General features: G+C 35.7%; 1 protein-coding gene across 1 annotated transcript in view; it reads left to right on the top strand.

Annotated features, from left to right (window-relative positions):
- Positions 1–16072, top strand: part of SLC9C1 (solute carrier family 9 member C1) — a 165025-nt gene that overhangs the window by 105963 nt on the left and 42990 nt on the right. The window contains 3 exon segments of the mRNA XM_025375446.1: positions 2400–2497; positions 6102–6221; positions 9510–9705. Of these exon segments, the coding sequence (XP_025231231.1) occupies positions 2400–2497; positions 6102–6221; positions 9510–9705 (414 nt within the window).

Genomic DNA, 16072 nt, shown 5'->3' with positions numbered 1-16072 from the left:
GTATGTTTAGAGTAGCCACATGTTTTCATTTCCCTTTTCTCAATCTACCTCTACGTTCATTTAAAAAAAAATTGCTTACTAGGCCTTGTACCCATGGCTGGAACATGAATTTAGTTCGATGTTCTGAAACCTCTTTGTGCTCCTCTTCTATTTTTTGAAAAAAGGTTTCTCCATGTTGCTCAGACTGGTCTGAAATTTCTGAGCTCAAAGAATCCTCCTGCCTTAGTCTCCTAGAGTAGTTCCCTTCTTTTTTTTTTTTAATATTATACTTTAAGTTCTAGGGTACATGTGCATAACATGCAGGTTTGTTACATATGTATACTTGTGCCATGTTGATGTGCTGCACCCATCAACTCGTCAGCACCCATCAACTCGTCATTTACAGCAAGGAAGGAGTTCCCTTCTTTTCACTTTTATACTTTAAGTTTTGTTTTAATGATTATGCTTATTATTCTTATAAACAAGAAGCCGTTTATAGATATGTTTTATTACATATTTCATTCTTTAATATATTGATATTATAATTTTCACTGATTATTTCCAATAATATTCCCAGTTGAGAATATCTTTGAATTGTATTTTTCAATGGTTTGGCTAGTGTCTCTAGTGTAATTTTATAGAAAAAAAATTGATTAGTAAATATTTAAAGATGTTTCAGATCAAAAAATAGGAGTTTTATCCAAGTAATGATACATTTATATGAAGACAAATGGATGATTTTTATGCAATTAATAAATTAATATTTATGAAATTAAATACAGCTTTCTTTTTTGTTTGGATACCTGTAGAGTTATTTTTATTTCCTTGTAACTTAAAAATGTTATGAGGCCATGTCTTTTAGTCACTTCCCAATTTTAATTTATTTCAGGAAAATATGGTGTTCAAGAACCCACAAAATAAATGAAGGAGACTTCATTTTGAGTCTTGTTTTTATTATTAATATGATATGTGACTAAGGACTTATCTATTTAGTTTTTATTCTCCCGATCTATAAAAGGGGAAACTTATGGTGACTGAATAACCTCTTTTTCACTTGTGATATTCTATGTTTTCTGCAATGTACACTCCATGTAACTTTTTGATTTATTGCCTCAAATGTTTGGGTTCTACTATTATATTTCGATCATTGATTTTGTGCTATTGTTATGTCTTAATCAAGAAATCCCACTTTTCAAAGTAGATTGGATTTCTCTGCTCTGTTCTCTAGATCCTCATTTCACTTAATATCTTCCGAGTTCTTCTTAATTTTAGATATATTTTCATGCTTATCTTGATTTGTTGATTTGCTTTCTGCATTCCCATTGGGAAAGATAATTTAACAATTAACATCTTCTGGTATCTAATTGCTTTGGTATTTGTATTGGTAAGCTTTCACGAGATCCATATAATCTTCAGCTTCCTCATTTTTTCACAAACTACTATTCTTATCTTGAGGATACTAAGAATATTTTGATTTAATATTGTTTTAAACATATTTTAATGATATTTAAGGAGAAGAGTGCTACTCTATTGAATTCCTGTAATTATGGGAAAAGTTTTTTAATCCCACATCCTCAAATGTCATTGCTGTTTCTTTCTAGTAAATGACATTTTTTACTGGAAATGTCATTTCTAGTAACAAAGCAGTGTTTAATATTCAAAACTGATCATGCAGAGAGAATCCCTGCTGCAGAACCTAGAAATCTTTGGTCATATAATAAATTTCAGTTAAGGAAGTTGGTCTACACAGTGATTCTCAACAGTGTTCAGCACATGGATGCCAGGAACAGTGTCAGATACTGGTTTCCACATCATCAGACATAGTCCCTGAAGCTCAGAAGGCTCTTTACATATATATTGAATGAAGAAGTGACTGCATTCTGCCAAACAGTAGCAGTCTCTTATTATAATATTCCTTATAAATTATAAAATTTTCTATAAATAATTATATAAGTTACAAAGCTATAATAATTTTAATCCTTATCACAGATGAGGCAGCAGAGCCCTGTTGCGGAAATATTTGAGAAAATTCAATTAAATAAAGATGTGTAGTAGGATTTTTTTTTTTTACTGTAGGGTTTCTCAGAGCCTTTAATATTCATTATTAACTTCTGAGATGTGGATATAGCTTGCAGTAGTTCCCAAACTCATTTGCCAACAAGTTGAATTTATTTTTTGAAAACCTAATTCCATGTCTAGAAGACCTCTAGTTTCCTTCAGAACCAGTGTGGCTCCACCCAAAGCCAAGACCTACCTTATCCAGTAATCTTATAATCTGAACTCCATAGAAAGATTCTTTTTACAAACATATTAGATTGAGTGTTTTTACTTCTTTATCACACATTTTTTCCCATCAAGATTGTAATAAGTAGTCATTGCTATTCATGCTATATAATGACTTGAATTAATATTTCTTTTAGGCAAGCTACCAGAGACAATACAGGAATGAGATTCTGTCCCAGAGTGCTGTCCAGGTGTTGGTAGGTGCAGCAGGAAGTTTTGGTGAGAAGAAGGGAAAGTAAGTATGTTCTCAAGAGATGGCTTCTATTCTAAGCCACAGCATTTAGGAAATTACCCAAGTGAGTTTTCTTGTTTTTGTCTGGTAACTTGGCTCCCTCTACTATTAACATTAATACTCTAGTATTACAGAAGAGCTGCCTGCTCTGTATCCCACCCTCAGGCCAAACTATCTATTTTCAGTTTCCCAAATTTGCCGCATTCATTCATACCTCTATGATTTTGAACAAGCTGTTCCTTCTGACTGAAACTTTCTTTGGTTCTTTGTCCTCCCGCTGCCAAAAGGTAAGCTAGGGTAAAGAACTCTTCCTTTTAGACAATTTGAATGCCAGACTAAGTAAGGGTGAAGCCTTCCTTAATCCCTCCAGGCACATCTTCCCCAATACATAGGTATTACTTCAACATCTTCTCTTAATACTCAGCACACATTTGTAATCTTATAGTGATTTCTTTAGATATAGGTCTCCAAAATAAGCTTGAGTACCTAAAAATTAGTGTTTTGGGGAGTACCTTCAGATCATCCCCTGTGGGGGAATGCTAGATCTATGATTGGGCAAAGAGAGGGGTTAAACTACAATGCAATAGTAACAATATCCACCCAGACATACCTTCTTGTTCTAGACAACAGTCCTGAAGACACCAAAATTCCCTGCTTAAATTATCCTAAGCTTATTTTCAGAGTCTATTTGGGCCTCTACTCCTGGTCCATCATCCCATGAGCAAACCAGGTCTTTGGTGTGCATATCCCTAAACCTGAAGGATGTGCCAACCTTGTGTTAAGTCACACTTACTACATTGTGGTACACTGAAGGATAAAGTTAGATGTTAGAAAAGAAGCAGCCAGAAATTAAGGCATATTTGCATTTCATTTCAAGTACAGACTTTCAAAGTAACTATGAGTTTTCATTTTAAACCTAGTCATACAAATCATTATGACATTGTATGTGTCATGATAGGAAGATGAAATATATCTTATTTAAAATTTTGTTTCCTTGATTTATAATGCTTGAATATTTTCATCTGTGGTACCAGGGTCTCCATTTGTCCTTTTGATCCAGGTCCTTCTAATGCTTTAGGTGACCTAGTAAAGTTGCGGGAGTTGAAAGAGAGGGCTGGGCAAATGTGATCAATTCAAAATAATATCATGCATATTTTAAAGAAGAAAGGTGCACATTGTACAGTGGAAGTTTTTAATAAATGACACAATAAAAAGCATCATTAATATATTTTCCAGGAGATGTTAATATAAAAATAAAACAACAGGCTGGGCATGGTGGCTCATGTTTGTAATCCCAGCACTTTGGGAGGTCAAGGTGGGTGGATCACCTGAGGTCAGGAGTTCGAGACTAGCCTGACCAATATGGTGAAACCCCATCTCTACTAAAAATACAAAAAAAATTAGCCAGGCATGGTGGCATGCGCCTGTAGTCCCAGCTATTCAAGAGGCTGAGACAGGAGAATTGCTTGAACCCGGAAGGCAGAGGTTGCAGTGAACTGAGATTGCGCCACTGCATACCAGCCTGGGCGAGAGAGCAAGGCTCTGTCTCAAAAATAAAAATAAAAATAAAACAACATAGAGCAATTCAGCCCACTGCCTCGATTTTTTTCTCTTTAAATGTTCCACAAAGGCAGAAGCAACATATGACTATGAAGGCAAACTTTGGAATGTATTACATTTTTTATGCATACATGTAAGAGATATACATTAAATACCAATATGTGCAAAGCTATATATTATCAATATATGCCAGTCACTGTAGGGAATATTAATATTAGCAAAATGGTATTCCAGCCCCTAGAGAACTTTCTATTGATTATGCTTATATTCAGTTCTTGCTTCTTTGCTGAGCTGCCTTGGAGTTGATTTTACCATTTGCTAATTATTCCTATCAGTGCCTCATGTGTCAGGGTGACCCGTGGCAAGAAAAACAAGTCTAAGAAAAGAAAGAGTGGAGGGTTTAAACAGGAGCACCAGGACCTATGCTAAGTGCTTGTATAATTGCCTAAAAAATAATATTTTGAGCACATAGTTTATTTTTATTGAGTGCCATACCGGGTACAGTTTTAAACACTTTACACGTATTAACCTATTTTACCTCAGAAGAATCTTATGAGATACATGCTGTTATTATATTCACGATGCAGATTAGGAAAGAAAAGCAAAGAGAAATTAAATAATTTATGCAAGGTCATTTGACTCATAAATTATGGAGTTGGGATTCAAAGCCAAGCTGCCTCACTGTCTAGTTAAATAGATCATACTGTTCCCCTAAATCAGGACTAAACAGTGAACACGTTGATAGGAATTCAAGAGCCTGAATTACTTAGTAATTTGTGCTGTAAAGTGTCACACATAGATATCACAATAAGACTATATTAAATGCTTATTTTTGTGGGTCCAGGGGGCCCTCTCGTTTATTATCTCTGTGGCAACACTTACCACATTTTACTGCAATTGGTATTTACATGTTTCATCCCACTAGTCTGCTGGAGCCTTGAGGGCAGACCAGTATTTCTTTGTGGTTTATCTTTAGCATTTAACAACCATAGCAGATGTTGAATAAATATTTTTTCAATTATAAATGAAGCAAGTCATATACACATTCAACATTTTCCATTTATTTACCACATATTATATTGAATTACAGATAATTGAATGACTTCATTCTTTTCGATTACGTTAGTATCCCTGTAGTAAGATAGATAGATAGATAGATAGATAGATAGATAGATAGATAGATAGATAGATAGATAGATAGATAGATACACAAGTTTTAATGTAAGAACATTATAATTCATGGAAAGGGCAAAGTTTACCTTTGAACTTAGGTTTCCAATGCCCTTCCATTAAGCCACATTATAAGGTAGGGCCTCAGACCCAAGGGCAGAGCCTTACTCTCCTTCTGATCATGATAATGAAAGTATCTGGTCAGCAGAAGGTAAATTCCTTGAAAAGCCAAGGAGATTGGCTAAACAAGACACAATCATATACATGGATCTGAGCTGTCTCAGTTAAAAAAAAAAATCAGCGGAAAGCTACAGAAAACTTGGGACAAGGGCTACCAAAATTACACTGAGCTCTTATGACCAGTGACTTCTCTAAGTTACCATTTAAACTCATTTTTAGTCATTCTAAACCTTACTACCTGCTTTGAAGGTGAAGACAAAGAGATGGGAAGATGTGTGGTATGAGTTGGATGCCTTACACATGCTTTCCCATTTAATTATCCCAGCCTAACACTGGTATTTTTATCCTTACTTTGCAGATTAGCAAGAAGTAAATGAGGTAATGTGTCCATTGCCATACCAGACAATGGGGAATCTAACATGAAAACCCAGGTGTCTGAATCCCAAATATTTGAAACATAGTATGTTTTCTCTCCCTGAACCTTGAAATCTCCATTATTTTCAACCATATATCTCCAATTTTTAATACTCTCTGTTTAACAAGTGAGCCTTACAATCTAACTTCATGAACTATGCCCATGAAAATGTCTGAATCCAGCCATCATGGCACAAAATAGTCTTCCTGCTTTCTGACAGTACAATTTTAAACGTATTTCAAAATGTTTAAAGCATGTTTGAAGATTTCTTTCTTTTTTTAGATGTATGCGTCTTGAGACCATAAAGAATTATTCCGAAAGCCAAAAAACAATTACCTTTACTAGAAAACTACTGCTCAATTGGGTGTATAATACCAGAAAGGAAAAAGTGGGCCACTCAAAGTAAGAGCTTTTCAACCTTATAAGAAATGCTATTATATTCACTTGAAATTCCCTGTTTATTTCTTTTAAAATTGTATCCTGAATATTTTGCAAAATATTTTGAGTAATTTTACAATGAAATTTCTTTTTAAAAATGTTTGCATATTTTATTATTTGAAAAATGGCCTTATTTACAGTCATAGAAAATGCTCACAAACATACCTAAAGTAAGAAAACAAAAATAATTTGTATGAACAAATTCACTTTTTATACCTGTTACTAAATCAGCCTTGAAACTCACCACAAGTTTTGGTACCACCATAAGTTGTTAGAGTTTTCATAAAAAATCATAGGAGGTTATGGCATAATCTAAGAGAAAAATGATCTGGCCAGCATCCACTGTAAACCTTAGCTACATCCTTTTAATTTTTTATTAAAAAAAAAAATAAAGGGTTTTTTTCCCTGTCTTTACAGTTGATTTAAAGCCTTAAAGTGGGTGGTAGCCACCTCAGAGGAGACTGATGAGTATCCTAGGGCATAAAGAGCTACAGAATGTTTATTAGAAATGTGAGGGTCAGTCACCACCCTAAATTTCTTATGTACATTTATAAAGTTACTTGAAGAATAAAAAAGACAGGAATAGTATTCTCTTTTTAATTGAGGTAAATTTCACATACATAAGTTAACCATTAACCATTTTAAAGTGTACAATGTAGTGTTATTTATTAGTCCAAAAATAAACTGCGTATTCATTAAGCAGTCATTTCCCATTTCCCCTTTCCACCCTTCTCCTGGAAAGCACCAGTCTCTTTTCTGTCCCTGTGAATGCATTTATTTCAAATGTTTCATATAAATGAAATCATCACTATGTAGCCTTGTGTTTCTGACTTCTTTCACTTAGCATAATGTTTTCATCCACATAGCAGAATGTGTTAGTAGTGTAAGGGTCATCCTCTTTCTAGCATGTATCAAATATGTGATTCCTATTGAAGGCTGAATAATGTTCCGTGGTAAATATACCACATTTTATTTACTCATTCATCAGTTGATGGACATTTGAGTTGTTTCTGCCTTTTGGCTATTATGAATAGTGCTGCCTTGAACATACATGTGCAAGTTTTTATTTGAATACCTGCTTTCTATTCTTTTAGGCATATCCCAGGGGTAAAATTGCAGGACCATGTGGTAATACCATATTTAGTTTCTTGAGTAATCACCAAATTGTTTTCCACAGCTGGTATATAATTTTGTTATCAGGAAATATAAGTCCTTCAACTTTTCTTTTTCAAGATTGTTGTAACTAGTCAAGGTCCCTTACAATTCCATATAAATTTTAGATTGTCTTGCTTGTTTCTGCAAAATAAAGAAAAAGGTCAAGATTTTTATAGGATTTAATTTAATCTGTAGATTGCTTTGGGTAGTGTTGTCATATTATCAATATTAAGCCAATATTAATCTAAACCATGAACATGGGATGTCTTACCGTTTATTTAAATATTTAACTTATTTTGGTAATGTTTTGTTGTTTTAAGCATGCAAGTTTTAGGTTAACATTAATCCTAACTATTTTGTTCTTTTTGGTGCTATTTTAAATAGAATTGTTTTCATAATTTCATTTCAGATCAGTCCTTTCTAGTGTATGGAAATACAACTGATTTTTATATATCAATTTTGTTTCCTGAAACTTTGCTATTTTGTTTATTAGCTCTAGTTGATTTTTGCAGATTCTCTAGGATTTTCAGTGTATAGGATTATGTCATCCACAAATAGAGATTTTACTTCTTCCTTTTCAATTTGAATTCCTTTTTTTTTTTTTTTCTTAGTTTCAAAGGAAAGAAATATAGCTAGGGACAAAATGAATGAGATCAGTGACTGCAAATTTAACCATAAACTTAAGCAAAGGTAACCTCCAGTGCCATGCTTTGCCAAACATGGTTTTGCTGCTGGGAGAGATCAAGAAAAGCAGCCTGGAGTGAGGACAGAGAAGGGCAGAGGGGTTACCACAAAGTTAACAAGGCTTAAACTCTGTAGCTCCCATCACAGAGGAACTGCCAGAGGCCTTGGAGGGCCCTGGCAATGTGAGCACAGATTATATATTACTGCACTCATAATTTCATCATCTTTTTTTCAAAGGGGATCCAAAATTGTAAAAGCTTCTGGGCCATGGCATAGATGTACCTTTGAGAATGAGAAAATGATCTGGTACTTACCCAGTCTTCAATCAGCAGTTAATTAATCATTATCATGCAAATTTTTAACAACAATAGTGTATTATTATACTACTTGAACAATTAAAATATAATTAAAGTATTAAAAGTAAATCTTTTTTGTACATTTCTACTCTCCATCATATTGAGTATGGAAGCTATTTTTCAAAGCATATACATTAATTTAAATTTTGTGATAAAATCTGGATCCATATATTCCACCACCATCCATCCTAGGCTTTGATCCCAGTTTTACACCTTGACAAGAGAAGATGCTCATGATACATTTTGAAGAGGGAAAAATGCAGGTTACAGAAAAATATGTGTCATATAACTTCTTTTATGTTTATAGATAATCATTTTATAAACATAAAAAGTTGGAACAATATTCAAAATAATAGTATTCATCTCTGAAAATAGAAATTATCAAAAGTTAGAAAGTATTCTCTTTATTTAAAAAAAAAAAAATTCCAGTTTGAATTTTTCCTGTGTTACACCAAAAATATTTCTATTAAAAGTAAAAAGAAAAAGTGAATGAGATTTACGGAGGGAGAGAAAGAAAAAGGAGAAACCAGACTCAAGACAGAGGAGGATCAGTGGAAGAAATTAAAAGGAAAATTTCTGAAGCAGGATGCCAGAACGTGTTAGCTAGTGGTGGCTGCTTTCAGAATTAAGGAGGGCTGGCCGGGCGCGGTGGCTGAAGCCTGTAATCCCAGCACTTTGGGAGGCCGAGACGGGTGGATCACGAGGTCAGGAGATCGAGACCATCCTGGCTAACATGGTGAAACCCCGTCTCTATTAAAAAAAAATACAAAAAACTAGCCGGGCGAGGTGGCAGGTGCCTGTAGTCCCAGCTACTCGGGAGGCCGAGGCAGGAGAATGGCGTAAACCCGGGAGGCGGAGCTTGCAGTGAGCTGAGATCTGGCCACTGCACTCCAGCCTGGGTGACAGAGCAAGACTCTGTCTCAAACCAAAAAAAAAAAAAAAATAAAAGAATTAAGGAGGGCTCTGTGGCTGTTGATAAGCAGAACAGAAATGAGTGTATATGAAAATCATTTAATGTAAACCTTTTATCAGATAAAACTGTCTTTTTATTTTACAGATACTTCTTTTTTCATTTATGCCATACAATAGTATTTACTGAGGAATTTGAACATGTTGGATACCTTGTGATATTAATGAATATATTTCCTTTTGTAATCTCTTGGATATCCCGGTTAAATGTAATCTACCGCAGAGAATTAAAACACACTAACTACTGTTTTCTCACACTTTATGTTCTAGAGGCACTACTTAAGGTAATCTAAAATTTATGTGTGTATGGAAGTGTGATATGTCTGACAGGGAGATTTCCTAGCCCTGTTTTTCAACACTAGCAACAGAAAATTTTCTGAAGGAGTGTCTGAATTTCTTCCTCACATCTCCAAACTTAAATTTTTGAAAGTGATTTTTATAGTAACTCAATAGATAATATACATACTTGAAGCACTGATTTCATATTTCTGAAATAAATTTTAAAATGGTGTGTGTCAAAGGGACGCAAAGTGAGTTTAAAAGGTATTGGCAATGTTCTCAGTCTTAGCAGTGTGGTGAGTACTTGAATGTTCGTTTTATTATTTTTACACTGGATAGATATTTTTATATCTATCTAGTATGATAGAGTAATACACAGAGTACCATGGGAACAGACAGAAGGAGCTTCTTATGCGGAATAGTAGGGTCAGAGAAGGAAGGTATTCAAGGGAAAGTGACACTTCAGTTGAATTTTGAATAATGTATAGGTGTCAGAAAAGAGAATAAGTATGAATACATTGCATAATAAACAAGAACAAGGGAAAACATAGAAGCAACACTATGACGTGTGAGGAATACCACTCCCAATGACTGAAGCTCAGGAATGAGTTGGTCAGAGTGGAGATTGGAGAGATGTTAAATGTGTTTTCAAGATATGGAAAATGAAGGAAGAGACATAGATGTGAATTAAATAATAAAGGGCAGGCCATGCTGTCTCATCTACTTTCGTGACATCAACTGTCATTCATAGTCTAATGACTCCCAAATTCATGTCTATAGCTCAAATTTTATCCAGAGCCTTAGATTATATAGGTAACTGCTGACTAGATCCTTTGGACAAAGTACTGTGCAAACATTACAAGCAGCATACTGAGAAGAAATGTGTCTTCTCTAATCCTACTCTCCCTTCAGAATTTCAATGAAGACCCAATTTCCCAAGCTGAAATCTACAATCATCTTTGAAACCTGCCACTTTCTTAGCTATAGTAGGTTTCAAGAAATCATTTTTTGAAATATACAGAAGGACTGACTGTATGAAGTATCACAAGATAGTAGGAATTTTGACTATTTTTTCCCTTGGAATAGATGCTTCAGTATTTTAGCTATTTGATTTCAAATTAGTATGATCATTTACTAGTATAAATATATATTTTAACATGTCTAAATTCAAATTCTTCTTCTCATTATTATTATACTTTAAGTTCTAGGGTACATGTGCACAACGTGCAGGTTTGTTACATATGTACACATGTGCCATGTTGGTTTGCTGCATCCATTAACTTGTCATTTGCATTAGGTATTTCTCCTAATGCTATCCCTCCCCCATTCCCCCACCCCACAACAGGCCCTGGTGTGTGATGTTCCCCACCCTGTGTCCAGGTGTTCTCATTGTTCAATTCCCACCTATGAGTGAGAACATGCGGTGTTTGGTTTTCTGTCCTTGTGATACTTTGCTGAGAATGATGGTTTCCAGTTTCATCCAAGTCCCTGCAAAGGACATGAACTCATCCTTTTTTATGGCTGCAGAGTATTCCATGGTATCTATGTGCCACATTTCCTTAATCCAGTCTATCATTCATGGACATTTGAGTTGGTTCCAAGTCTTTGCTATTGTGAATAGTGCCACAGTAAACATATGTGTGCATGTGCCTTTATAATAGCATGATTTATAATCCTTTGGGTATATACCCAGTAATGGGATTGCTGGGTCAAATGGTATTTCTAGTTCTAGATCCTTGAGGAATTGCACTGTCTTCCACAATGGTTGAACTAGTTTACACTCCCACCAACAGTGTAAAAGTGTTCCTATTTCTCCACATCCTCTACAGCATCTGTTGTTCCCTTTTTAATGATTGCCATTCTAACTGGTGTGAGATGGTATCTCATTGTGGTTTTGATTTGCATTTCTCTGATGACCAGTGATGAAGAGCATTTTTTCATGTGTCCATTGGCTGCACAAATGTCTTCTTCTGAGAAGTGTCTCTTCAAATCCTTTTGAGAAGTATCTGTTCATATCCACTTTTTGATGGGGTTGCCTTTTTTTTTTAATCTGTTTAAGTTCTTTGTAGATTCTGGAGATTAGCCCTTTGTCAGATGGGTAGATTGCAAACATTTTCTCCCATTCTGTAGGTTGCCTGTTCACTCTGATGGTAGTTTCTTTTGCCATGCAGAAGCTCTTTAGTTTAATTACATCCCTTTTGTCTACTTTGGCTTTTGTTGCCATTGCTTTTGTGTTTTAGTCATGAAGTCCTTGTCCATGCTTACGTCCCGAAGGATATTGCCTAGGTTTTCTTCTAGAGTTTTTATGGTTTTAGGTCTAACATTTAAGTCTTTAATCCATCTGGAATTAATTTTTGCATAAGGTGGAAGGAAGGGATCCAGTTTCAGCTTTCTGCATATGGCTAGCCAGTTTCCCCAGCACCACTTATTAAATAGGGAATCCTTTCTCTGTTTCTTAGTTTTGTTAGGTTTGTCAAAGATCAGATGGTTGTAGATGTGTAGTGTTATTTCTGAGGCCTCTGTTCTGTTCCATTGGTCTATCTCTCTGTTTTGGTATGAGTACCATGCTGTTTTGGTTACTGTAGCCTTGTAGTATACTTTGAAGTCAGGTAGCATGATGCCTCCAGCTCTGTTCTTTTTGCTTAGGATTGTGCTGGCAACGCAGGTGCTTTTTTGGTTCCATATGAACTTTAAAGTAGTTTTTTCCAATTCTGTGAAGACAGTCATTGGTAGCTTGATGCAGATGGCATTGAATCAATAAATTACCTTAGGCAGTATGGCCATTTTCATGATATTGATTCTTCCTATCCATGAGCATGGAGTGTTCTTCCATTTGTTTGTGTCCTCCTTTATCTCGTTGAGCAGTGGTTTGTAGTTCTCCTTGAAGAGGTCCTTCACATCCCTTGTAAGTTGGATTCCCAGGTATTTTATTCTCTTTGTAGCAATTGTGAATGCGAGTTCACTCATGATTTGGCTCTCTGTTTGTCTGTTCTTGGTGTATAGGAATGCTTGTGATTTTTGCACATTGATTTTGTATCCTGAGACTTTGCTGAAGTTGCTTATCAGCTTAAGGAGATTTTGGGCTGAGATGATGGGGTTTTCTAAATATACAATCATGTTATCTGCAAACGGGGACAATTTGAGTTCCTCTTTTCCTAACTGAATACCCTTTATTTCTTTCTCTGCCTGATTGCCTTGGCCAGAACTTCCCACACTATTTTGAATAGGAGTGCTGAGAGAGGGCATCCCTGTCTTGTGCCAGTTTTCAAAGGAAATATTTCCAGTTTTCATCCATTCAGTATGATATTGGCTGTGGGTTTGTTATAAGTAGCTCTTATTATTTTGAGATACATTCCATCAATAACTAGTTTATTGAGAGTTTTTAGCATGAAGGGCTGTTGAATTTTGTCAAAGGCCTTTTCTGCATCTACTGATATAATCATGCAGTTTTTGTCATTGGTTCTGTTTATGTGATGGATTATGTTTACTGATTTGCATATGTTGAACCAGTCTTGCATCCAGGGATGAAGCTGACTTGATCATGGTGTATAAGCTTTTTGATGTGCTGCTGGATTTGGTTTGCCAGTATTTTATTGAGGATTTTTGCATCGATGTTGATAAGGGATATTAGTCTAAAATTCTCCTTTTTTGTGGTGTCTCTACCAGGCTTTGTTGTCAGTATGATCCTGGCCTCATAAAATGAGTTAGGGAGGATTCCCTCTTTTTCTGTCGATTGGAATAGTTTCAGAAGGAATGGTACCAGCTTCTCTTTGTACCTCTGGCAGAATTCGGCTGTGAATCCCTCTTGTCCTGGACTTTCTTTAGTTGGTAGGCTATTGATTATTGCCTAAATTTCAGAGCCTGTTATTGCTCTATTCAGAGATTCAGCTTCTTCCTAGTTTAGTCTTGGGAGGGTGTATGTGTCCGGGAATTTATTCATTTCTTCTAGATTTTCTAGTTTACTTGCATAGAGATGTTTATAGTATTCTCTGATGGTAGTTTGTATTTCTGTGGGATCAGTGGTGATATCCCCTTTATCATTTTTTATTGCGTCTGTTTGATTCTTCTCTCTTTTATTTATTAGTCTTGTTAGTAGTCTATCAATTTTGTTGATCTTTTCAAAAAACCAGCTCCTGGATTCATTGATTTTTTTCGAACGGTTTTTTGTTCTCTATCTCCTTCACTTCCGCTCTGATCTTAGTTATTTCTTGCCTTCTGCTAACTTTTGAATGTGTTTACTCTTGCTTCTCTGGTTCTTTTAATTGTGATGTTAGGCTGTTGATTTTAGATCTTTCCTGCCTTCTCTTGTGATCATTTAGTACTAAAAATTTCCCTCTACACACTGCTATAAATGTGTCCCAGAGATTCTGGTACGTTGTGTCTTTTTCTCATTAGTTTCAAAGAACATCTTTATTTCTGCCTTCATTTCCTTATTTACCCAGTAGTCATTCAGGAGCAGGTTGTTCAGTTTCCATGTAGTTGTGCGTTTCTGAGTGAATTTCTTAATCCTGAGTTCTAATTTGATTGCACTGTGGTCTGAGAGACAGTTTGCTGTGATTTCTGTTCTTTTACATTTGCTGAGGAGTGCTTTACTTCCAACTATGTGGTCAATTTTGGAATAAGTGTGATGTGGTGCTGAGAAGAATGTATATTCTGTTGATTTGGGGTGGGGAGTTCTGTAGATGTTTATTAGGTCTGCTTGGTGCAGAGCTGAGTTCAAGTCCTGTATATCCTTATTAATCTTCTGTCTCATTGATCTGTCTAATATTGACAGTGGGGTGTTAAAGTCTCCCATTATTATTGAGTGGGAGTCTAAATCTCTTTGTAGGTCTCTAAGGACTTGCTTTATGAATCTGGGTGCTCCTGTATTGGGTGCATATATATTTAGGATAGTTAACTCTTCTTGTTGAATTGATCCCTTTACCATTATGTAATGGCCCTCTTTATCTCTTCTGATCTTTCTTGGTTTAAAGTCTGTTTTATCAGAGACTAGAATTGCAACTCCTGACTTTTTTTTTTTTTTTTTTGCTTTCCATTTGTTTGGTAAATCTTCCTCCATTGCTGTATTTTGAGCCTATGTGTGTCTCTGCACATGAGATGGGTCTCCTGAATACAGGACACTGATGAGTTTTGACTCTTTATCCAATTTGCCTGTCTCTGTCTTTTAATTGGATCATTTAGTCCATTTACCTTTAAGGTTAATATTGTTATGTGTGAATTTGATCCTGTCATTATGATGTTAGCTGGTTATTTTGCCCATTAGTTGATGCAGTTTCTTCCTAGCATCGATGGTCTTTACAATTTGGCTTGTTTTTGCAGTAGCTGGTACCAGTTGTTCCTTTCCATGTTTAGTGCTTCCTTCAGGAGCTCTTGTAAGGCAGGCCTGGTGGTGACAAAATCTCTCAGCATTTTGCTTGTCTGTAAAGGATTTTATTTCTCCTTCACTTATGAAGCTTAGTTTGGCTGGATATGAAATTCTGGGTTTAAAATTCTTTTCTTTAAGAATGTTGAATATTGGTCCCCACCCTCTTCTGGCTTGTAGAGTTTCTGCTGAGAGATCCGCCGTTATTCTGATGGGCTTCCCTTTGTGGGTAACCCGACCTTTCTCTCTAGCTGCCCTTTACATTTTTTCCTTCATTTCAACCTTGGTGAATCTGAAAATTATATGTCTTGGGGTTGCTCTTCTTGAAAAGTATCTTTGTGGTGTTCTCTGTATTTCCTGAATTTGCATGTTGGCCTGCCTCGCTAGGTTGGGGAAGTTCTCCTGTATAATATCCTGCAGATTGTTTTCCAACTTGGTTCCATTCTCCCTGTCACTTTCAGGTACACCAATCAAATGTAGATTTGGTCTTTTCACATAGTCCCATATTTCTTGGAGGCTTTGTTTGTTTCTTTTTACTCTTTTTTTCTCTAAGCTTCTTTTCTCGCTTTATTTCATTAATTTGATCTTCAATCACTGATACCCTTTTTTCCACTTGATCAAATCAGCTACTGGAGCTTTTGCATGTGTCACATAGTTCTTGTGCCATGGTTTTCAGCTTCATCAGGTCATTTAAGATCTTCTCTACAGTGCTTATTCTAGTTAGCTATTCATCTAATCTTTTTTCAAGGTTTTTACCTTCCTTGCAATGGGTTCAAACATGCTCCTTTAGCTTGGAGAAGTTTGTTATTACTGACCTGCTGAAGCCTACTTCTGTCAACTTGTGAAAGTCATTCTCCATCCAGCTTTGTTCCATTGCTGGCAAGGAGCTGCGATCCTTTGGAGAAGAAGAGATGCTCTGGTTTTTAGAATGTTCAGCTTTTTGGCTCTGGTTTCTCACCATCTCTGTGGTTTTATCTACCTTTCGTCTTTGATGTTGGTGACCTACAGAT

The sequence above is a fragment of the Theropithecus gelada genome, chromosome 2 (genome assembly GCF_003255815.1).
Source record: "Theropithecus gelada isolate Dixy chromosome 2, Tgel_1.0, whole genome shotgun sequence".
In the NCBI taxonomy this organism is placed as follows: Eukaryota; Metazoa; Chordata; class Mammalia; order Primates; family Cercopithecidae; genus Theropithecus; species Theropithecus gelada.
This window is presented reverse-complemented; position numbering and strand designations above follow the sequence as displayed.